The 23,783-nt window shown below is 46.3% G+C and overlaps 2 protein-coding genes across 2 annotated transcripts in view; both read left to right on the top strand.

Annotated features, from left to right (window-relative positions):
- The window catches only part of LOC120917906 (neural-cadherin-like), a 94,824-nt gene extending 87,937 nt beyond the window's left edge, over window positions 1-6,887 (top strand). The window contains exons 19-20 of the mRNA XM_040329502.1: window positions 3,941-4,034; window positions 6,617-6,887. Coding sequence (XP_040185436.1) covers window positions 3,941-4,034; window positions 6,617-6,812 — 290 coding nt within the window. The 3' untranslated portion in view covers window positions 6,813-6,887. The remainder of the gene's footprint in view (window positions 1-3,940; window positions 4,035-6,616) is intronic.
- Window positions 6,888-6,977: 90 nt separating this feature from the next.
- On the top strand, window positions 6,978-23,174 carry LOC120916844 (putative neural-cadherin 2). The gene is made up of 7 exons (XM_040327787.1): window positions 6,978-7,092; window positions 8,712-8,938; window positions 12,210-12,487; window positions 17,396-17,601; window positions 18,556-18,686; window positions 21,228-21,355; window positions 23,024-23,174. The coding sequence occupies exons 1-7, from the start codon at window positions 6,978-6,980 to the stop codon at window positions 23,172-23,174; spliced, it is 1,236 nt and encodes a 411-aa protein (XP_040183721.1).
- The last annotated feature ends 609 nt before the right edge of the window (window positions 23,175-23,783 follow it).

Here is a 23,783-nt window from a genome sequence, read left to right as displayed (position 1 = left end):
GCCTGTGGTTGGACAATGCAGAATCGGCACTGATGAGCTCTTCCCTCTGCTCACTCTGCTCTTCCTTCCTTTCCAAAAGGCTTCATATGAGCAAGTGTACATTCTGAACATCCTATTGGCTCCCAATGCTGCCTTTTACCCTCTCCAAGTCATAGTGCTGCTGTTAAAGGGAACGACAGGATCCTGACCCCAAGGCGAATTCAGTTATTTATACCGACTACATTTAAGAATACTTTATTTTAATGGATACATAATTACTACACTACACGCTAATTGGTGTTTTTTTTTTTTATCTGCCTGCCTTGAGCTGTAAGTAGGTTAATGAGATGGTAAATGAATAAGCGAATATGTATCAGATCACTATAAATTTCCCGCGCCCTCCGAGGGCCGCGGATAGTTGGTGGCAGATTTAGCCGCAAGTGAATACAGACATTCATAGGAATTAATAATATGTAACGGGGGTGGAACGTTGTCACAATTGGCGTTTTGCTGCATTCACATGATTGGCCACATTGGAAGCAAATTATCCTCATAATTATCTCCGATGGCGTTCCACTTTTCCTGCTTTAGACTGCAATGGAACAATTAACCGAATCACCAAGTCTGTCCCAGTCACATCAAAGACATTGGGGTAGATTCAGGTAGCCTTGCGCATTTTTTGCGTAGGCGCAGGGCACCGTTTTTGCCCTGCGCCCCCCCAAATTTACTGCGCTACCTGCGATTCACGGAGCAGTAGCTCCGTAAATTGCGTGTGCGCTCTTTAAAATTGCCCGGCGTAAGCGCGCGCAATTTAAATGATCCCGTAGGGGGCGGGAATCATTTAAATTAGGCGCGTTCCCGCGGCGATCGTAGAGCGCATGCTCCGTCGGGAAACTTTCCTGACGTGCATTGCCGCAAATGACGTCGCAAGGACGTCATTTGCTTCAAAGTCAACGTGAATGGCGTCCAGCGCCATTCACAAATCACTTACGCAAACTACGTAAAATTCAAATTTCGCGACGCGGGAATGACGGGTATACGTAACATTGTTTGCGTATTAGCAGGGGCAGCCTTACGCGAAAACCGCCGTACGCAAACAACGTAAACTGCGTACGCAGGGCTCGCGTAACGTTGTGAATCGGCGTTAGTATGCAATTTGCATACTATACGCTGAGCACAACGGGAACGCCACCTAGCGGCCATCGCAAGAATGCAGCCTAAGATATGTGGGCATAAGAGCCTTATGCCGCGCATATTTTAGGCTGCAGTCGGCGTAACGAGGTTCCTGAATCAGGAGCATTCGTTACGCCGGGGCAAGTAAGCAATTGCGCTGTGTAACTATGGTTACACAGGCGCAATTGCTTCTTGAATCCAGGCCATTATTTAGTAAAAAAAGCGCAATGGTTACACTGGGGCAGATTCAGATAGAGATACGACGGCGTATCTCCTGATACGCCGTCGTATCTCTGAGTTCCGTCGGTCGGATCTATGCACCTGATTCATAGAATCAGGTTCCGCATAGATCTCCCTTAGATCCGACAGGTGTAAGTGACTTACACCGTCGGATCTTAGGCTGCAATCTCACGCTGGCCGCTAGGTGGCGCTTCCGTTTGTATACGCGAGGAATATGCAAATGAGGAGTTACGCCGATTCATTGTTTGCGTTCGGCTTTTTACGGAGGAAAGTTACCCCCTATAGCAGGGGTCAGTGCGGCGTATCCTATGTTAAGTATGGCCGTTGTTCCCGCGCTGAGTTTTGAATTTTTTACGTTGTTTGCGTAAGTCGTTCGCGAATACGGCCGGACGTAATTTACGTTAATGTCGAAACCAATGACGTCTTTGCGACATCATTTGGAGCAATGCACGCTGGGAAAATTTGCGGACGGCGCATGCGCTGTTCGATCGGCGCGGGGACGCGCCTGATTTAAATAGTACACGCCTCCTAGCCGCGGAATTTGAATTCCGCCGGGGGATTTACGATACGGCGCCGCAACTTTAGAGGCAAGTGCTTTCTGAATAAAGCACTTGCTTCAAAAAATAGCGGCGGCGTAACGTAAATCAGCACCTGTTTATCACCAATAGATTGATTCATGCATTGCATGAATCCATCTATGGTCGCCGCTGCCGCCTCCTATTCAGGCGCCCGGCCACCTTGAAGCCTGAATTACAGCGGCGGGGTATTTTTTTTTTTTAAGCACCTGATTACAGCCATAGGCTATTATAGGTGTCAAAAAAGGTGAACAGTGAGCACCATGCTCCCTTTGGGAAGAATGGTCAAACATTCCCTCTCTGAAAAAAAAAAAAAAAACACCCTGCAAGCCAAAGGCATAATGAGCTAGTATGCATAGCATACTAGCTCATTATGAATTACTTACCTGAGATCGAAGCCCCCGCAGCAGTCCTCGGTCACCTCCTCCGTCGCCGCCATGATACCCAGAGTGGCTTCCGGGTATCGCTGCTCCGTCGCTGTGACTGGCCGGAGCCGCGATGATGTCACTCCCGCTATTTCTGCAAATATCTCCTAAACCTCTTAGGTTTAGGAGATATTTGTTGCACCTACAGGTAAGCCTTAGGCCGCGTACACACGATCAGTCTAAACCGATGAAAACGCACTGAAGGACCGTTTCATCGGTCCAAACCGACTGTGTGTGGGCCCCATCAGTCAGTTATCCTTCGGTCCAAAAATGTAGAACTTGCTTTAAAATTCAACCGATGGACGCCTAACCGATCGGTCAAAACCGATGGTTAGTACGCAAAAGCATCGGTTAAAAACCTGCGCATGCTCAGAATCAAGTCGACGCATGCTTGGAAGCATTGAACTTAGTTTTTTTCAGCACGTCGTTGTGTTTTACGTCACCGCGTTGGACTCCATCGTTTTTTTAACTGATGGTGTGTAGGCACATCAGACCATCAGTAAGCTTCATCGGTTAACCGATGATAATGGTCCTTCGGACCGTTCTCATTGGATGGACTAATCGTGTGTACAGGGCTTTAATCTAGGCTTACCTGTAGGTTAAAGTGGTTGTAAGCACTTTAAGCTGTTATAGCTGCAAAGTTGGGCCCTATAGTGTATGTAGGAGGATTTGTATGATCTCTGTGTATCACCTAGAGTTGCCACCTTTTCTTCAAGCCAAACCTGAACACTTTAGCGGCACAGGGCACATTTTTTTCGTAGTATACACAATAGAATAATAAAAGACCTGGGGCACCTTTGAGTGCCTCAAGGAGAGTGGTAATGCAGCGCGCTGCGGCAAACAGTGGGTGTGGCCAAACTGCTCTTGCTGACATCATGGCTCCCCCTCAGTGATGCCAAACCTGCCCCCAGACAGCGGCCCGCATCTCCCGAATGGCAACAGATGTTTGTGTGACTACCTCAGTTACTTGGGGAGCCACAGCCCAGTCTAAATAATGTGTCCGGGTTTCAGGCAAACTGAAACCCGGACACAAGATCCCAAACCCGAACTGTCCGGGTGATTCCTGGACAGGTGGCAACCCTAGTATCACCCGAGGCCAGTCACTGCACCAGGTATATGTAAGGGTTTACAATCACTTCATTTTTTTTATTTTTGTCTGGGTCTGCTTTGGGGAACGTTCATCATACTTTTTATTCGCAAAGATCAGTAAAAAAAAAATGGTTTTGTTAGAGCTGTGTCCCCATTTTAGAAATGTCCCCTTACTTCCTGTTGCTCTGACCTCCTATAGCCCAGACAGGAAGTGAGGGAATGTTTGACGGCAGGTTGGCTTGAAATCATAACTATGAATAACACAGGGATGATCTCGGCCACAGAGTCGCTTCAGAGGGCCACACCCGGCTCCTGGGCCCGTCGGCCTTTACAGCCTTGATTTAGGAGGCTCTCCGAAGCCCAGGAGTTGGTATTTATGGCGGTAATTATTCCAGGCTGTCTGCCGGCAGAGATGATTGAAAATAACCAGGTTGTGTATTTCTTGTCTCCTGTGTACAGCGGCCCGCTCCCCGGTCGAGGTTGGCAAGGTCTTCGCTCCAGATGAAGATGATTGGGACAATAAAACCTTCACGACGGTCTCGGAAATGCCTCTGTAAGCTCCGCGCTGTAACTCAACGCTCGCTGACAAGTCAGGCGATGAGACTATTTCATTACACGTCGTCGTCACCCTGATTGGCTTTTGGGGACATGTCAGCGTTTGAAACAATGCTATATAATTCACCAAGCGGCTGGGAAGGAGTCACTAAAGATTAATTAGGTTTTGACTTTTATGGAGGTTTCATATTTGTAGCCGAGATAATGAAAAGCGGATTAGACTGAACGCAGTCTCAACAATGCAGTTGCTCAGGAGCGCTCTGAAGCAAAACTCTGGCTGTCTGAGACAGGAAAGAGATAGACCGTTGAGGGCTAAAAGTTTCAGGCAAGGGACACAACGGTGCTGAACTCTGAGATATATTGACGACACGCCACAGAGGAGAAAACAGGCCATCAACAGGGGCCATCTAGACCAGGGGTCTCCAGACTTTCTGAACAAAGGGCAGTTTACTATCCTCAGACATCTTAAAGGGGCTGGACTGTAGCCAGTGGAAGTACAACATTTCCTGGCATAAGTAACAATGCCCCATCATTGGTATTAGTGGGAGGAATAGTGTCCCATCATTGGTGTCAGTAGGAGGAATAGTGTCCCATCATTGGTGTTAGTTTAAGGGATAGTGACCCATCATTGGCATCAGTGGGAGGAATAGTACCCCATCATAGGTGTCAGTAGGAGGAATAATGTCCCATCATTGGTGTTAGTTGGAGGGATAGTGCCCAATCATTGGTTTTAGTGGCAGTGATAGTGCCCAATCATTGGTGTTAGTTGGAGGGATGGTGATCCATCATTGGTATCAGTGGGAGGAATAGTACCCCATTATAGGTGTCAGTGGGATGAATAGTGCTCCATCATTGGTGTCAGTTGGAGGGATAGTGCCCCACAATTGGTGTTAGTGTGATGAATAGTGCCCAATCATTGAAATCAGTGGTGGATAAAAGTCCCCCATCATTGGTGCCAGTGTGAGAAAGTGTCCCATCATTGATGTCAGTGGGGGGATTAGTGCCCCATATTGTGTGTCAGTGGGAGGAATAGTGCTTCATCATTGGCTTTAGTGGGAGGAATAGTGCCCTATTGTGGGCATCAGCGAAAGGAATAGTGCACTATCAATGGTGTCATTTGGAGGAATGGTGTGCCTTCATTAGGGCTCTTTCACACGGGCGGCCCGTTTAGGTCCGCTTGCCAGTTTTTTAGGCAGACCTAAAAATGGAGCCGCGGATGTCAGCGGTGACATGCCTGCTGACATCAGACCTGCTCCGATCCGCCAAAGTGTGACGGAGGAAATACCTACTTTTCCATCCGTCTGGCGGATCAGATCGGGTGAACACAGACAGACGGTCCGTGTTCATCCGATCCCCCCATAGGGACCGCCCTGTCATCCGCCGGCTCAGCGGGGATATACGGAGCGAGGATATACAGAGCTGAGCAAGCGGAGGTTCACGGGGTGGATCATTACTGATCCGCCCCGTGTGAAAGGGGCCTAAGTATCAGGGGAAGAATAGTGCCCCAAGGGCCAGATAAAGGCAAGCAAAGGGCCTCATAGTTTGGAGACCACTGTTTAAAAATTTCAGGTCTCAAGAAACCCCTGCATAGGTTACAGGGGTTACCAGAATGTCACCCTTACAGTCAGCATGGAGGAATAGTGCCTGCCCCATCATTGGTGTCAGTGGGAGGAATTGTGCCCCATCATTGGTGTCAGTGGGAGGAATTGTGCCCCATCATTGATGTCAGTGAGAGGAATTGTGCCCTATCATTGGTGTCAGTGGGGGGAATTGTGCCCCATCATTGGTGTCAGTGGGAGGAAGAGTGTCCCCATCATTGATATCAGTGGGAAGAAGAATGCCCCATCCTTGGTGTCAGTGGGAGGAAGAGTGCCCCATCCTTGGTGTTAGTGGTAGAGTTCCCAGAGTTGAGCTCTACTCTAAATGCCCAATTGAGAGGCTCAGAAAATGGAGGGAGTGGGGCCAACTTTGGGTTTCACAGGAAAAGTCAAGATTTGCCTATAACTCTAGCTTTATGTAAAAGCTTGCACGGATCATTTGTTCCATGCTCATCCATAGTTACTAGATGGAATCAATAGATGGTCAAACAGGAGATGTCCTGTACCTGGTCTCAGTTTCAATAAACTAAAATGGCTGATAAGAAATGGTAGTCAACCTTTGACCAACAGCCAGAGATTAGCATATCTTTAAAGAATATACAGAGCCCAAGCTTTTATGTATTGAGTATAGAATGAGTTGAACCCCTGTCAGTGTTTTTTCACTGTGTCCCCTTGAGTAGGCACTCCTCCACTTTCTATCTTGGAGATGGAACAAGAAGTGATGGCAAATCTCCCCATAGTGAGGAGGCGGTTGTCATCTGAAAAAGTTTCCCCTTCGGAAGATTTCCTCTCTATTCCTGTTCTGTCAACGGTAAAGATTTGGACAAATAGGTTGTAGCTCCCCAGTGGGGACAGAGACAGCCATAAAAGTCTACAGAAGATCTAACCCTTACCCAATCTAGCCAAAACTAGATATACTTTAAAATAAGAATATTGTTCTTACAACGTTGTGCATTCCTCTGATGCGTCCTTATTTATTTAGGCACTTCCTCCTGGACCCGAGCACCGGGACACTGACCATGTTGGAGAATACTGCCCAAGGAACGTATAACCTGGAAGTCAAGGTGTCCGATGGAGTTTGGCCAGATGTCACGGCCACCGTGAGAATTCACGTGAAGGAGATCAAAAGTGACGCCATCTTCAACTCCGCTTCTTTAATATTAACAAGTACGTCATAACTGCAATGTGGCCTTTACTACTTCTCCACCTCAACGTAGCCTCCTTCATACCCAGTGGAAGTAGAACACCAATCAAAACTTATTTTTAGTTTTGGATGGAGTGGGGGGAAGGTTAGAAACTCTGTCAGGTTTTTATTGCCTGTTTTACCCTCCCTGTTTGTCTTAATGTCCTTTACCTCTGGGACCCAAAGTGATGGGAAATCCCAAATGTTTTACAGTTGCCTCCAGTTCATTAGATATCGTAAAATAGGGCCACCTGTTTCTGATACAGATGTCAAAGGTAGGAATTCCTCTCACTTTGGGGAGTGTTTCACTTGCCTCCAGTTTCATATCTAGTACAGAAAGTGTGAGGAAATCTCCCTGGAGAGGAATCAGATTGAAATGAATATGACAGAGACCCTGACACTCCCCTCTGGTTGGAGTCCTGTGAACACAGTCATATGTGGGCCATGGTTCACCTGTATACTGGTTTCATTGATGTTCCTGACCCACATAAACCATTTCATAGGTTCTGTGATGAACCCAGGACTATGTCCGCCGTAAATGCTTCCTCTGTCCAGAACCAGCACTATCCAAGACTCCTTAGCCCACCCAGTGACCAGACAACACCAGTCTTGGAGTACATCAGGAATAGCCTTTTTATTTGAGATCTCACACAAATATATACACAAGGATGACAATACAAACTGTAACCAGAAACCTAATTAACATGAGCTAATTACTAATCCTTTAGACAGCCTAGGTGACTCGGAGGCATGACCTTTCGGGACAGACTTGCCGTCTTTTATCTCAGAAGATACAATCAACATTATCATAAATAGAAACACAGAAAACCTTCACACAATAGCAGAGTTAATTAACACAAACAACAATGGGTGAAAGACTTAGAGCCCACACTAGCCTTATTTTCAAGAAACACATTATAGCAGACAACAGACAGACAGGTGACATCAGCGTCTTCTATGAGCCCCAACATTATGAAGCCATCACTGTAATATGGCATATACAGGGTTCACAGAGTCTGTGTGTTTTGGGGGGACATGGACTTAAATCCAAAGTAACATTACTTCAAGGTCCCCAGGCATACAGCTCACAAAGAGTATTGTTCCCTTAAAATCAAGAGCCCATAATCAGAAGGCAAGAGGCTAGCATTCAGTTTCACTTGCCTCCCAGAAAGTGTGAGGAAATCTCCCTGGAGAGGAATCAGATTGCAATGAATATGACAGAGACCCTGACACAAAAGCCTCCGTCCCGGCTAGGTCTGTCACAGGTTCAAAGTAAGGAAACAGTCATGTCCAAGGTTATGGCTTAACTTCTCTAGGCCCCTATGAACACTGTCAGCCAGGGCCACACGTGACCTCCCCTTATCACCACAAAAACACCCACCATACACACAAATGTCCCACAACAGTAAGAGACCATCATTCTGGAAGCACAGATAGGTTCTTGTTCTAATAAACAGTTCATGTTCAGCAAACAAACGAGTATCGTCTTGTTTGTTGTTGATAGCGGTTGGAATATCTGATATCTATAATCAGACTGGGAGGAAGTGGTATAGGATGAAAGCACTCAAGCGGAGTGTGGGACGTTTCGTTACAGTCATGGAAGTGGGTGGTAGTGGGGAAGGGGGGTCCAGGTCAACTTTTGCATTGGGGGGCCACAAGCTTCAAGCAATGCCTCCGATTGTCATAAAGTTTGGTAGACATGGAGCTCGTCTTTCTCTACCATGAAAACTTCTCCTTTAATATCTGCTGTCTGCTGTGCTGCCCCCAGCTCATCTATTAAAACATAGAACAAAATAAGAGTGTCCCCAAAAAGGACAGACTTAATCTCACTGGATGCTTTTGGGACCCTTCCAACCCATCTTCTCATGATAGAATATCTGTTTTTCCCTCCTAGATATTACTGCAGAGGAGTTTATCACAAAGGATGAACAAGGAATGAGTAAAGAGGACCGCCTGCGGAGGGTTCTGGCAGAGGTAGTACCGTCTCATCTGGATAACGTTCAGTTCTTCAGCCTGTACAGTGAGGGGAGAGTGACGGAGCTCAGGGTGGCCGTTCGGGACTCTGCTTCTTACCATAAAGCAGACAAGTTGCGAAACGTGGTCATCAAACACAAGGAAAAGGTGGGTCTCTTGTGGCTTTGAGCGGTTGATGAAGAATCTTCTGAATCACAAGGGGAGATCTGCTGGTCTGACCTTTTGGTACTTCGACATGAAGACTTTATTGTGGTACTGTTCACAGGATGACACCCAAACTACTGTTTTCTATATTATAGACTTTAAAGGGGTTGTAAACTCTCCTATTTATTCACCTTAATGCATCTTATGCATTAAGGTGAAAAAATATCTGACAACTGCTTGCACTGAATACTGGGGATTGCCCCAAAGCCTCCTGAGATGCCTGACCTCAGTATTCCAAGGTGGCTTCGGGAAGGAGGGAACATCATTCTCATGTAAGAGAGAGGTTTATAAAAATGAACTCTCTGATTTGTGTAACGGGGGTAAGACTGTGCCCAAGGAAATCCCAAAAGCTTGTATCTTTAATAACTTAGCCAATAAAGGTGATCCAAACTTTCTGCACTGGCTGCCTTTAGAAATATGTGTCATTCATTTTTAATGAATATAGAACTGCATTAATTAGGGTTTCCTTTACATCTACCTGGAGCCCAGCTTTAATAAAATATAACTTTTATTGTATAGTAATAACACGCTTTCAATGGTATATTATAAGAGTTATGTTGTATTAATTATTAATAGTTTATGTTTTATGCATCTCGTTGCACAAGGGTCTGTAGGAGCCAATGGATCAAAGTCAACTGAAGGCGGACAACCATTTTAAATTGAAATTCCATTTGTTAACCGCAATAGAAAAAAAAAATTGTGCCTCCCATATGGCCATGACAATTGTTTTCTTCCTCTTAAGTGGTTGTAAAGGCAATTTTTTTATTTATTTTTTAAATTCCTACTAAACAATTTGCCTACTATAATGTACAAAATTCTCTTAAGCTGGCAAGCAAATATACTAAAACGACAAATAACTGGGATGCGCATGTCCATGCACCGATGGATAATAAGATAGAATCAACCTTGGGTGGTTAAAAAGTACCATATATACTCGAGTAGAAGCCAACCAGAGTATAAGCCGAGGCACCTAATTTTACCCCCAAAAAATGGGAAAACGTATTGACTCGAGTATAAGCCTAGTGTGAGAATGCAGCAGCTACTGTAAGCGGAAAAGAAGGTCAACAATGCCCATTTGCACGCCTCACTGTGCCCAACCTCACTGTGCCCATTGCCACCTCACTGTGCCCAACCTGTGGGGAAATTCGCTTTGATATGCGAGTACTTTGGATTACGAGAATTCTCCTGGAACGGATTATGCTCGTAATCCGAGGTTCCACTGTATATAGAAAATATAGGCAAATGCAGGCCAGTTATAGGTGAATCCAGGAAGGGAGACTCGACTTACAATTAGCTAGATTCAGGAAGGCGAGCGCATACTTGCGGCGGCGTAGCTTATGGCATTTAGGCTACGCCGCCGTAAGTTAGCGAGGCAAGTACACGATTCATGAGGCCATCAGATCAGCATGACAACCAGGGGGGGGGGGAGGGCAATGTCTTGAGTAGGAGAGGTCAGCTGTGGCCGCCATCATATCTCCTCTGCTCAGGCTCCTTATGGCGTAGCTTATGGCATTTAGGCTACGCCGCCATCAGATCTCCTCTGCTCAGGCTCCTTATGGCGTAGCTTATGGCATTTAGGCTACGCCGCCGTAAGTTAGCGAGGCAAGTACATGATTCACAATATACTTGCCTGCTAAGTTACGGCGGCGTAGCCTAAAGCGGGCGAGCGTCAAATTCGGCTGAGGGGGCGTGTTTTATTATAATTAGGCTTGACCCGACGTGATTGATGTTTTTTTGGAACTGCGCATGCGACGTGCGCCTACATTTCCCAGTGTGCATTGCGGCTAAGTCCGCCGCACGGGCCTATTGATTTAGACGTGGACGTAAACGACGTAAATCCCTATTCACGGACGACTTACGCAAACGACGTAAAATTTTCTAATTTCGAAGCGGGAACGGCGGCCATACTTAACATTACTATTCCATCTATTTGATGGAATAACTTTAGGCCGCTAATGCGTTACGTAAACGGCGTATCTGTACTGCGTCGGCCGGGCGTACGTTCGTGAATAGGTGTATCTACTGATTTACATATTCTACGCCGACCGCAATGGAAGCGCCACCTAGCGGTCAGCCTAAAAATTACACTTTAGGATACGAGGGTGTAAGACACTTACGCCGCTCGTATCTGAGCCTAATTTAAGCGTATCTGGTTACCAGAATACGCTTAAATTAGCACGGGCACACATTCAGACTTAGGCTGGTGTATCTACTGATACGCCAGCCTAAGTCTCTCTGAATCTGGCTAAATACAGGCATACCCCACTTTTAAGTACACAATGGGACCAGAGCATGTATGTAAAACGAAAATGTACTTAAAGTGAAACAATACCCTTTTTCACTTTTAGGGTGTAGTGGGGGATCAGGAGCTGTAGTTGAGGTCTCAGGGGCTGTAGTGGGGGTGTCAGGGGCACACTGGAACAAGGCAGGCTATGCTCTCTGAGCTTCAGATCCTTCTATTGTGGCTGCAAAATGTCTATACAGTACTTGTGAGGCCCTTTACATACACTCACGGGTATGTCCTTACTCGCGAGTGTATGTAAAGTGAGTGTACTTAAAGCGGGGTATGCCTGTAATTAGATGAACAGTGTTGTCACCCTAAAACTGGAAGCGTGTTATTGGCAGGATCACCAGGTGAAACTAAAGGGAAAAAAATCCAGAAAGCTAATATAGGGGTTCACTTTTGGCCATATAGCGTAGATAAGAGTGAAGTCAGGACTTCCATCATTGATCAAGAAAGTTCTGAGGCCATCAGATCAGCATGACAACCAGGGGGGGGGGGGGGCAATGTCTTGAGTAGGAGAGGTCAGCTGTGGCCGCCATCATATCTCCTCTGCTCAGGCTCCCTTTAAAGTTAATTTTGAAGTATGCGGAGGGCCTATTTAATGCGCTGGTGACTCCGGGAGAGCTAATGCTTGCTGATGGACCCACTTTCCCTAGATGTAAAGCTTAAAGATAAAATCACGAGACACGAGACATTATGATAGAATCGGTCAGGGCAGATGCGAAAGGCTCGATAAATGTGAAAGCCCTGCTTGTAGCATGAATTATGTATCGGAGGATACAGCCGTACACGGCAATACCATTTGTCCGCTGACATAAAATCCATGCCTTCACTTTGACGGGTGCAATTGCTCTCGGCTATCCTCTGTGAACGCTAACCACGTTGTGTTTTTTTTTTTTTTCATTTTTTTTTTGCTTTTGTTCTCATCAGATCCAGGCAGCTGTTCAGACAGAAGTATTCCCGGGGGACAGAGACTTCTGCCTACGTACCGTCTGCTTGAGGAATGCGGGGTGCCATGACCACAGCGCTGTCAGAGACTTCCTGAATCTGGTGGATGGGGGCAGCGTGTGCTTCGTGTCTGTCATCCACGACCTGGCCACAGCGTGCAGGTGTCCACCGTCTGGACGGGCTCGGCCTTCATGTTCCTCTCTACCGTGGAACCCCTGTCTACATGGTGGCACCTGTGTAGACACTGCTAGTGGATACAGGTAAGGCACATCAGGATAGGCAGGTATAAAGAGAACCAGTCATGATGGGGGTTATGCCAGAATGTGAATGTTCAGCAATCATTGCAGTTGAAAAACACTTTATTTGCTCCCTTCCAGACTGGCCCATATTTTCCCTGGTTATCCAGGCCTATGCTTTCAAGGATACCAGATCACTGGCGATGTCCTTCATATTTGGTGGACATGTGGTCAAAGTGATGACTAGGCGGTACATGGCACTTTCCAGACTGACACTTTCCAGACTGACCCATATTTTCCCTGGCCATCCAGGCCTATGCTTTCAAGGATACCAGATCACTGGCGATGACCTTCATATTTGGTGGACATGTGGTCAAAGTGATGACTAGGCGGTACATGGCACTTTCCAGACTGACACTTTCCAGACTGACCCATATTTTCCCTGGTTATCCAGGCCTATGCTTTCAAGGATACCAGATCACTGGCGATGTCCTTCATATTTTGTGGACATGTGGTCAAAGTGATGACTAGGCGGTACATGGCACTTTCCAGACTGACACTTTCCATACTGACCCATATTTTCCCTGGCCATCCAGGCCTATGCTTTTGAGGATGCCAGATCCACTGGTGATGTCCTTCATATTTGTTGGACATGTCCTATGTTGGACTATTAATATCACCACACTCAAATCTACCTATAAAGTGATGACTGGATCGTACTTGGTCCCTTCCAGACTAGCCCATATTTTTCCTGGTTATCCAGGCCTATGCTTTCAAGGATACCAGATCCACTGGTGATGTTCTTCATATTTGGTGAACATGTCCTATGTTGGACCAATAATACCACCACACGCGAATCTGCCTATAAAGTGATGACCACATCGTACATGGTCCCTTCCTGACTGCCCCATATTTTTCCTGGTTATCCAGGCTTATGCTTTCAAGGATACCAGATCACTGGTGATGTCCTTCATATTTGGTGGACCTGTCCTATGTTGGACCAATAATACCACCACACTTAAATCTGCCTATAAAGTAATGGCCAGGTGGTACATGGTCCCTTCCAGACTGGCCCATATTTTCCCTGGTTATCCAGGCCTATGCTCTTGAGGATGCCAGACCACTGTCAATGTCCTTCATATTTGGTGGACATGTGGTCAAAGTGATGACTAGGCAGTACATGGCACTTTCCAGACTGACCCATATTTTTCCTGGCCATCCAGGCCTATGCTTTTGAGGATGCCAGACCACTGGCGATGTCTTTCATCTTTGGTGGACCTGTCCTATGTTAGATCATTAATATCACCACACCCGGATCTGCCTTTAAAGTGATGACCAGATCGTACATGGTCCCTTCCAGACTAGCCCATATTTTTCCTGGACATCTAGACCTACGCTTTTGAGGATGCCAGACCACTGTCAATATCCTTCAAATTTGGTGGACCTGTCCTATGTTGGACCAATAATATCACCAACTCGAATCCGTCTATAAAGTGATGACCAGATGGCACATGGTCCCTTCCAGACTGGCACATATTTTCCCTGCCCATTCAGGCCTATGTTTTCGAAGATGCCAGACCACTGACAATGTTCTTTATATTTGGAGGACCTGGGACATTTTGGGACATTTTTGGTACAGGGTCTTCTCACATCTTCTTCTCATCCAACATCAGTCCCTGACCTCGCAAATGCTCTTTTGGAAGAATGGTCAAACATTCCCATAGACACACTCCTAAACCTTGTGGACGGCCTTCCCCAGAAGAGTTGAAGCTGTTATAGCTGCAAAGGGGCGGGCCAACTCAATACTGAACCCTTCTGACTAAGACTGGGATGCCATTAAAGTTCATGTGCGTGTAAAGGCAGGCGTCCCAATACTTTTGGAAATATAGTGTATCTAACAGATATGTACAAAAGATGGACAGATCCAAAAACTACCATGTAGGTAGGAACAGAACCCGGATCCAGTGGCGTAGCGTGGGTTGTTAGTGCCTGGGGCGAGGTAAGTAATTTGCGCCCCCCTGACCCATGGACTTACCTATTTTCAGCTAGCTCCAGTCTGGTCACATGATCCACTGTGTGGGACAGGGGTGGCTGTAGGGTAGAGGAGAGCGTGCTTGATAATGACTGGAGTGGTGACATCATGCAGATGTCCCATTTCTTGTCGGCGCTCCCTCCTCTCCACACTTGTCACTTCGCCCCTCTAAATTTTGCGCCCGGGGCGGTGGCCCCCCTTGCACCCCCCACGCTACGTCACTGCCCAGATCTATCCAAGAAAAGTCATATAAGAATCTGGGTCTGATTCAGCCCTTGGGCATCACCTGTAGGTAAAATATCACTTTTGGGTGGGTCAATAGCAGAAAGAGATGCCTATGATTCTGAGAATTTTGAGCGATAATGGGGACCTCTGTGATGTGTTGGAGGCAATACAGAGCTTCTGCACCCTGTTTCACCCCTGATATACAGTAGCGTAGCCAGTACTTATAATGCATGCAATGCATACTGATATAAAATGTTTCCTTCTATGTTTAGTTGTGTGTTAATTCTAGAGTCTGCCCAAACAAAATAAATGGCAAAAGCAAATTACAAAGTTGATGATTTCGTTGCCCTGCCTTACCATTTGACAAATACAGAAAATGTCTTATGGGTCTTTAAAAATCTGTTACATATTTTAGTTTTTTTTTTTTTTCCTTTACTGCAAGCCAATATAATTTATTAATTTGAGTAATTTCCTCCCCCAACGTCGGTTCTCGCTGCCGCCGCAGCCAAGACGGATTAAGCCCCCGGTTTGCCTCTGATGCCGTCAGCCCGTAATATTCTTAGAAGCACTTTAAATAATTTTTTCGTAGACATCTTTGTTCATTTTTTAGCACGCTGTTCTGCTCGCCAAGGCTTAGCGATATATTTTATAGAAATCAGAGTGGAGGGAAGGGATTAGAAGAGCGGCCCCGGCAGATGGAGGAGTCATTTGTATTCATTAAATGCTGTTCTGCCAGAAAAAAAGATGTTTGTGTAATGTATGCACTGATGGTATTTCTATAATCCCAGTCTAAATCTGATTGCAGCTGTTTAACCATTTTGTCAAGAAGCACCTGTCTCTTGGGCTTTGTCAGCTAGACCCATGAACTTCGCAGGAACTGACCACGTACTTTCTACAATGGCCTCCACTAAGTTTATAGGTCAGATTGGGAATGACTACCACTGGTTAATAGGTATGTCCATATAGTGCATGGGTCTTCAAACTATGGCCCTCCAGTTGTTCAGGAACTACAATTCCCATCATGCCTAGTCATGTCTGTGAATGTCAGTGTATTACAATGCCTCATGGGATGTGTAGTTCTACAACAGCTGGAGGGCCGTAGTTTGAGGATCCCTGATATAGTGCTACCCCCATAGGACCTGCTGGATTTTTACTGGTTCTTCCCCAAACAGTGTATAGGCCAACGTTCACACAGGCAACAATCCATTCCATTCACTCTTGCTCTATTAAACAGTCTAGGGCACAGGTGTCAAACACAAGGCCCGTGGGCCGAATGCGGCCCTCCAGGCAAGTTTCATGTTGCCCTCACACCTCACACCTCTCTTGCAGCTCCTGCCCTCCTCTAGTCCTCCTCCCAGACCCTTACTTTCTTCTTTCAGGCAATGCATCCAGCTTCTTCCCAGAAGCAGCATAAGGGAAGGGGGGTGCACTATGATGTAAGGGAGAGTGGGGGACTCAACTTCTGATGGTGGGGTCTGGGTGGCTCTTGACATCTAATGTAAGGAGAGGGGATGCACTGGACATCTAATCTCACAGATACAACCGGCCCTTTTGAGGGCAATCATAATGCTGATGCTGCCCACGATGAAATTGAGTTCGACACCCCTGGTCTAGGGGATGTCTTTTGAAGATTTCTCACTTGTAGAACTTTAACAGGAGAGAAGTATGGGGTATGGCAGGGGTAGGCAACCTTGGCCCTCCAGCTGTTTTGAAACTACAAGTCCCATGAGCTATTGCAAGACCCTTATAATCCCAAGCATGACTCCTAGAGGCACAGGCATGATGGGATTTGTAGTTTCACCACAGCTGGAGAGCCGAGGTTGCCTACCCCTGGAGTATGGAATACTCTAGAATTTTTAAGAACAGTAGACAGAGGACAATCTTCTCTTAGTAAAGATAGCACAGTCTAACTCGAAGAGCTAGGGACCATGAGATAGTCTTGTAGCTGGGGACAATGGGCTTACAGAACAGTTATGTCATAGATAAGGACCATCAGATAGTTTGTAGGACACGGTTCGAATCCCAAATGGTTCAGCAGGAACCAGCTGAACTTCGAACCATTAATGGGCAGGCTGAATGTACCAAGTTGATCAATCGATCAACTTTGGTACCACAGCCTGCCGGATTCACTTCCGATTATTGCAAGTGGTTGCTATATGTTCAAATCTCAGAACATTGGTGGCCAAGAGACCCTCCGCTACACACCACTGTTCTCTGACAGTTCCATGAAGGCCAAGCGAGAGGGAAAGCCATGCACACAGCAACTTCCCTCTCAAGTCAGCGTTGTTGGATCCAAACCCTTCTCCCTCTCATGAGTTCTCAGTCCTTCCCGGACGGGAGCTGTCTGTATGTGGCTCTGCCCTTCATTTCCCTACCATTGTAGCTCCCTGCAGGCTCCTTTCTTTCTCTGATCAGAAGCTTGGACAGGTCAGGCTCCTCTCTCCTCCCCAGCAAGCTGGGAGAAGAAGTCAACACTGTCCATTCTGATCCAGGACTGTACCATCCAGGGAAGTACATTATCTAGTAGTGCCTGCACCTGCTCTGCATTGACTCCAGTGGGGAGGGCTAACAGGCCAGCCTTGGTGGTGAACGGTCCGCATCATTTCTCCTGCCCGTTTCTAAGGGCAGGTGTAAATTCACCAAGCCTAACGAGTACTTTTTTGTCTTGGCTTTAGGTGCCAGTGCCTGACGCAGTTCCGTGGACCACTCTGTCAGCTGACCCTCCGCAGCTTCCATGGCAATGGATACACTTGGTTCCCTCCAATCAAATTTTGCTCTGAGGTCCGTCTGTCTCTGGAGTTCATCAGTGACCAATCGGATGGGACGTTATTGTACCACGGACCTGTGTCCAACCAGGACGCAGAGGATTCCTTGTCTCTTGGTAGGTGCATCTGAATTTCTTGAACAATATGGAATCAAATTTAAATAAATGTGGTTCTAAAACTTGTGATTGCTGCTCCAAAATGTATGTTACAGGATTTATAATGACCTTCACAGACCTCCTTGCAGACTATGATACATTTAGGGCAGGTTTTGGTCCAGGACCCGCCCCAGCCTCTCATTGGAAAGGAGCACTCGTAGACCAATTAAGTCTTTGCTGTGCTATCCATCCTGGAAGCTTGTGAACATAGTTAGACTGACATCTTGGTGCATAGGAATGGAGCCCCATTTGGCCCCTAGTGTTGCTCCTCCCCCTTCCCAGCCTGATTGCTGCTTAAAGATTAAAGAGACAGATTAAAGTATCTATATTCGTTTTAGCTAAATGTAACATATTCCATTGAAGGGCACTAATAGTAAGCACTGATAGGCACAGATTGGCAGCACTAATGGGCAGCAAGGATGGGTACAGATTGGCACTGACAGTGCCCTGATTATCAGTGTAGATGTCCCCTGTCAGGATTGCCAGATACCGGCTCTCCGCTCATGCTGTGACAGAGCGTGAGAAAAGCAATGGCTATAACCGGCAAGTGTGTTTACATTGTAATTAGCTGTGATTGAACACAGCTGATCATGTGGTAAAGGGCCACTGTGATTGGCCCTCTACCCTGTTCCGTGATCAGCGGTGTCTAAAGAACACTGAAATAACAGAGTGCGCCAGGTGCGTGCCACAGTGGGAGGGAGGGGAGCGTGGTTCTGGGAGGATGTCCATAGATGCCCTCCCAAAACTGGACGGCCGCGCTGTTGCCATCGTTCAGCTGTAGCGTGGTCGGCAAGTGGTTAAGCTTTGACAATAAAACCTGGAAACGGATTGGTTTCTATGTAGAGCTGCACCAGATTTTGCTTGTTCCAGTTTTAGTAAATCCCCCCCATGGTCTCTTTTTTTCCCCCTCTGTAGATATCACACAGGGTGTACTAAGGTTGATGATCAGACAAGCTGGCGGCACCCAGTTACAGCTCCAGTTACCAGAGAGTGTGAACGTGACCGACAACAGCTGGCATCGACTAGACATCAAGCTAAGGAACAAGGTGAGTCTTTTAACTACGACTTTATTATTCAGAGCGCTCAGAGAAATGCGATTACACGGGTGCTGATTTATGCACAAAGGAGACATTGCTGGCAGCAATCAATCACATTTTTTTCTTTGAATTTCTTTTCTGTGGTAAAAAGTGACAGTTGCGATCTGACTAGTTCCCGTGGGTAGCGCTGTCACGTATTCATTTATTTTTTATTTTTTTAATTAGAGCCCAACTCTTCTAGGAACTTGAAATGTAGAATTAAAATATCTCTAAAACAAAAAAACTATTTTTGAGTTGGAAAGAGTTAGACCAGGTTCACAGCTATGCGTGTTGGGAATACGTGAAAAAAATCACGCCCTTTCCCGGCAAGCGGAGAAAGGCACTACCCTTTTGCAGACATGGGGCAGTGCCATGAATTGTTAAGCCTCGTACACACGATCAGTCCATCCGATGAGAACGATCTGAAGGACCGGTGTCATAGGTTAACCAATGAAGCTGACTGATGGTCCGTCATGCCTACACACCATAGGTTAAATAACTGATCGTGTCAGAACGCTGTGACGTAAAACACAACGATGTGCTGAAAAAAAAACGAAGTTCAATGCTTCCAAGCATGCGTCGACTTGATTCTGAGCATGCGTGGATTTTTAACCGATGGTCGTGCCTACTAACGATCGGTTTTGACCTATCGGTTAGGAATCCTTCGGTTAATTTTAAAGCAAGTTTTTTTTTAACCTATGGGGCCCACACACGATCGGTTTGGACCGATGAAAACGGTCCATCAGACCGTTGTCCTCTGGTTAACCTATCGTGTGTACGAGGCCTTAATGTCACCCCCCCACAAACCTGCATTTTGATGCCTCGTACACAAAGATCCGTTGGAAATCCCGAGGGGAAAACCGAGAGCATGCTCTCTACTTTTCCCCCGTACAGCCGATCGGTTTTCCCATCGGGAAAACTTGGATGAGAGCTTTTCCTCGGGAATCCCGACCGTTTGTATGCTCCACCGGAGTTTTTCAGATAGGAAAACTGCCAAAAAACGGTGGTCTTCTCGTACACACGGCCGGGTTTTCCAACGGGGAAAAAGTCAATCGGGAATCCCGGCGGGAAAAAAGAGAGCCGGTTCTCTTTTTTGTCCGGCGGTTTTTGGCAGTTTTCCCTTTGGAAAAACTGCGAGGGAGCATACACACAGCCTGGATTCCCAGCCAAAAGCTCTTCTCCCAGTTTTCCCGTCAGAAAACCTGCTCGTGTGTACAGGGCATCAGGGACTTCTTTTCCATGTTTTTTGCACATAGGGCAACAGGTTGAAGCAGACGCAGGTTTACCCCCACAGGAACCGCTATTAGTGTTGGGTCCTTTGTTCTCACCTCGCCCTGTAAATTGGAACAGTTAAAATCGAATTAATGATCTATATACAGTCTTCAGTATGGATCCTTTGCCGGCTGCGTTGGGGCCCTTGTGCCAATTGCAAGCTTGATTAAATCTGGCCACCCCTGCACAGAGTGTGGTGGTAGTGGGCTATACACTGTAGATTGAGGTGCAGAGCAATGGACTGAACAAATGTAAAGTCAGTATGGACATTGCAGACTAACCAGGATGGATAACTGAGTGGAATATTACTTGTGTAGGGGGATAACTCTAAATTTTGCTGATCAGCTCCTTGACTCGAGTTGACGTAACATGTTGGTGGAAATAAATGGGCTGCCATACACTTGACGTGTGGGAATGCAAACACACTTGAGTACCCCTGTAGGTGTGAACTAAGCCTAAGAACCAATTTTTAGGTTTTCATTGGTGTTCTTCCCCCCCCACCTACATTTCTGCTGGGAGAATTCATCCCTGTCCTGGAGGTCAACGTCCCCAGAACAGAAAGTGATGGAAAATCCAAAATTTTACATTTGTCACTGGATTAGGAATGGAGGGGAAGTGTATCAATGGGGACACCTCTTCCAGTGACAACCGTCTAAGAAGAGAATTCACTTTGGAGAGATTTCCTTTCATTTCCTGATGGGCCTCTGGAACAGAAAGCGAAGAAAAAAATTGCAAAAAAAAAATGATAGGCTGCGCCATTCTTTAAAAAAACAAAAAATTGGCCTTATATATACTTTATGTGAGTGAGTGAGAAACTTATATAGCGCAACACATGCAAACTGAATCGCCTCTGGGCGCTTGGTATCCATTCCCTGGGCCCTCAGAAGAGATGGGTCTTGATCTTTCTCCTGAAGGCCAGGTGGTTTACCTCCAATCGGATGCTGGTTGGTAGAGCGTTCCATAGTCTGGGTCCTTATGTGGTCTATTTTGTTTTTTTAAATGCTGCTCGAATGTCCAAGCATAACCTGTCTAATATGTTTATTTCCCATGATCGTCAGCTCCTTCTATTGACCATAATGTGGTATTTTCCTGAAATACTTTAATCGTAATAATACCACATTATAGCCACAAGATGGAGCCGATGACCATAGGAAAGAAACATATTGGACCCATTATAGGGATTATTTGTGATTTTTTTTTTTTTTTAGACACCTTAGTGTAAAACATGCTTATTTTTAGGCAGCGACGTTGACCCTGGACCATTGTAGTTCAGCTATCATTTCCGAGAAGGAGGGAGTCGGCAAGAGGTTTTTATCGGAGAACCGGGCAATGTGCGAAGCCCAAGGACAGATGATGCAAGAATGGAGGTAAGAAGGAAAACTGTCACCTATTTTTGCCAGAATTTTCTCAGTTCCACAACTGAAAGAACGGAAACTCAATAAATGATAAGGGGGAAGGCCATGGACAGTAAGGTTGGGAGAAAGAAAGGGGCTAGATCCGTGGTTCTCAACCTTGCTAGTGCCGTGACCCCTTGATAACATTTCCCATGTTGTGGGGACCCCTAACAGTAAAATTTTCGTAGCGCGAGTTGTCAGGCAAGTCAAGTAATTTGCGCCCCTAACCCACGGACATTTAGCGCTCCCCGAGTCCCTTCCAATTGTACAGTATTAAAACCACTTATGGTGCATTTTAGGATATACCACTCTCTCTTCATTCTCCTTTCTTTCCCTTTTATCTTTCTCTATTGGCTGCAAAAAGGCTGGGAACGCGGTGCGGGCTTCAGGAACAGCCCAGGATTCGGTGACCCCTGGCAAATTGTCTTTTGACCCCCAAGGGGGTCCCGACCCCCAGGTTGAGAACCACTGGGCTAGATGATGATGGACATCCTCCAACCAGGATGAGGATGATCAAGTCAGATAGAGGCGGGCTTTATCTGACTTGATCTACCTTAGACCAGACAGTCAGAGACAATAAAAAAAAAAAAACAGCATTTAAGCCCCGGACCATTTGGCTAGCCAAAGACCAGAGGACTGTTTGCGATTCGGCGCTGCGTCGCTTTAACTGACAATTGCGCGGTCGTGCGACGTGGCTCCCAAACAAAATTGGCGTCCTTTTTTCCCTACAAATAGAGCTTTCTTTTGGTGGTATTTGATCACCTCTGCGGTTTTTATTTTTTGCGCTATAAAGAAAAATAGAGCGAAAATTTGGAAAAAAATGCAATATTTTTTACTTTTTGCTATAATAAATATCCCCAAAAAATGAAAAAAACATATTTTTTCCTCAGTTTAGGCCGATACGTATTCTTCTACATAATTTTGGTAAAAAAAAATCGCAATAAGCGTTTATTGATTGGTTTGCGCAAAAGTTATAGCATCTACAAAATAGGGGATAGTTTTATGGCATTTTTAATAATATTTTTTTTTCTACTAGTAATGGCGGCGATCAGCGATTTTTATCATGACTGCAAAATTATGGCGGACACACTTTTGACGCTGTTTTGGGACCATTGTCATTGATACAGCGATCAGTGCTATAAAAATGCACTGATTACTGTAAAAATCACACTGGAAGGGAAGGGGTTAACCTGGAGGGGGCGTTTGAAGGGGTTAAGTGTGTCCTAGGGAGTGATTCTAACTGTTAGCGGCGTGGCTATGAGTGACACGTCACTGATCACTGCTCCCGGCGAGCGGGAACAGACGTTCAGTGTCACTAGACAGAACGGGGAGATGCCTTGTTTACACCGGCCTCTCCCCGTTCTGCATCTCTGTGACCCGATCGCAGGACACCGGCGGACATCGAGGTCGTGGGTTCCGCGGGTGCGGTCACTGAGCTTGCACGAGTGGCGTACGCCTGGACCCTTAAAGTGGCGTATGTATACGTTACTCTGCCCAGCTGTGCCATTCTGCCGACGTATATGTGCAGGAGCCGGTCGTTAACCGGTTAAAGAGTAGTTTTCGCACACATTTACTGGTATCTTTACACTTTTCTTCATTCACCCCCCCCCCCCCCCCCCCATTTTCTTTTTTTATTCAAAGACTTTGGAATCCGCACCATGTTCTGCAGCTGGGCGGGATTAAGGCGTCTCCTTCTCATCCACACCTACCAGCGGGCCATTTTAAAGGATGTCTACGTAACCTTATCATCAATAAGCAGGTGAGTGAGGTAGTGCTGAAAACCATCCTTTGACCACTGAAACGATACAAAAATGTATACAGTGGAACCTCTGTTTACGAGTAACGTGGTTAACGAGCATTTTGAAAGACGGGCAACTTTTTAAAAAAAAAAATCTGACTCGGTTTGCGAGTGTTGTCTCTCAATACGAGCAGAATTCAAGCTAATGGGGCCTGCAGTACCGCACTTGGCCTGAGGTGGGGGGCGCCAAAGCCGATCGGAAATAGTTGGAAATACTCCGTTCCTGGGTGTTTCCGAGCCTTTCCGAGCTGTAGGGTTGCCAACCGTCAGTAAATTTACAAACCGTTTGCAAAATCTGTAAATTTTTTGCATGTGTCCATAAATGTCCATTTCGGACATACAGGGCCGGATTCAGAAAGAGATACGACGGCGTATCTCCGAGTCCGGCCGGTCGTATCTATGCGACTGATTCATAGAATCAGGTTCCGCATAGATATCCCTAAGATCCGACAGGTGTAAGTGTCTTACACCGTCAGATCTTAGGCTGCAATTTCAGGCTGGCCGTTAGGTGGCGCTTCCGTATGTTTTACGCAAGGAATATGCAAATGAGGAGTTACGCCGATTCAGAAACGAACGACCGCCCGACGCTTTTTTTTTTACGTC

The sequence above is a fragment of the Rana temporaria genome, chromosome 11 (genome assembly GCF_905171775.1).
Source record: "Rana temporaria chromosome 11, aRanTem1.1, whole genome shotgun sequence".
Taxonomy (NCBI): domain Eukaryota; kingdom Metazoa; phylum Chordata; class Amphibia; order Anura; family Ranidae; genus Rana; species Rana temporaria.
This window is presented reverse-complemented; position numbering and strand designations above follow the sequence as displayed.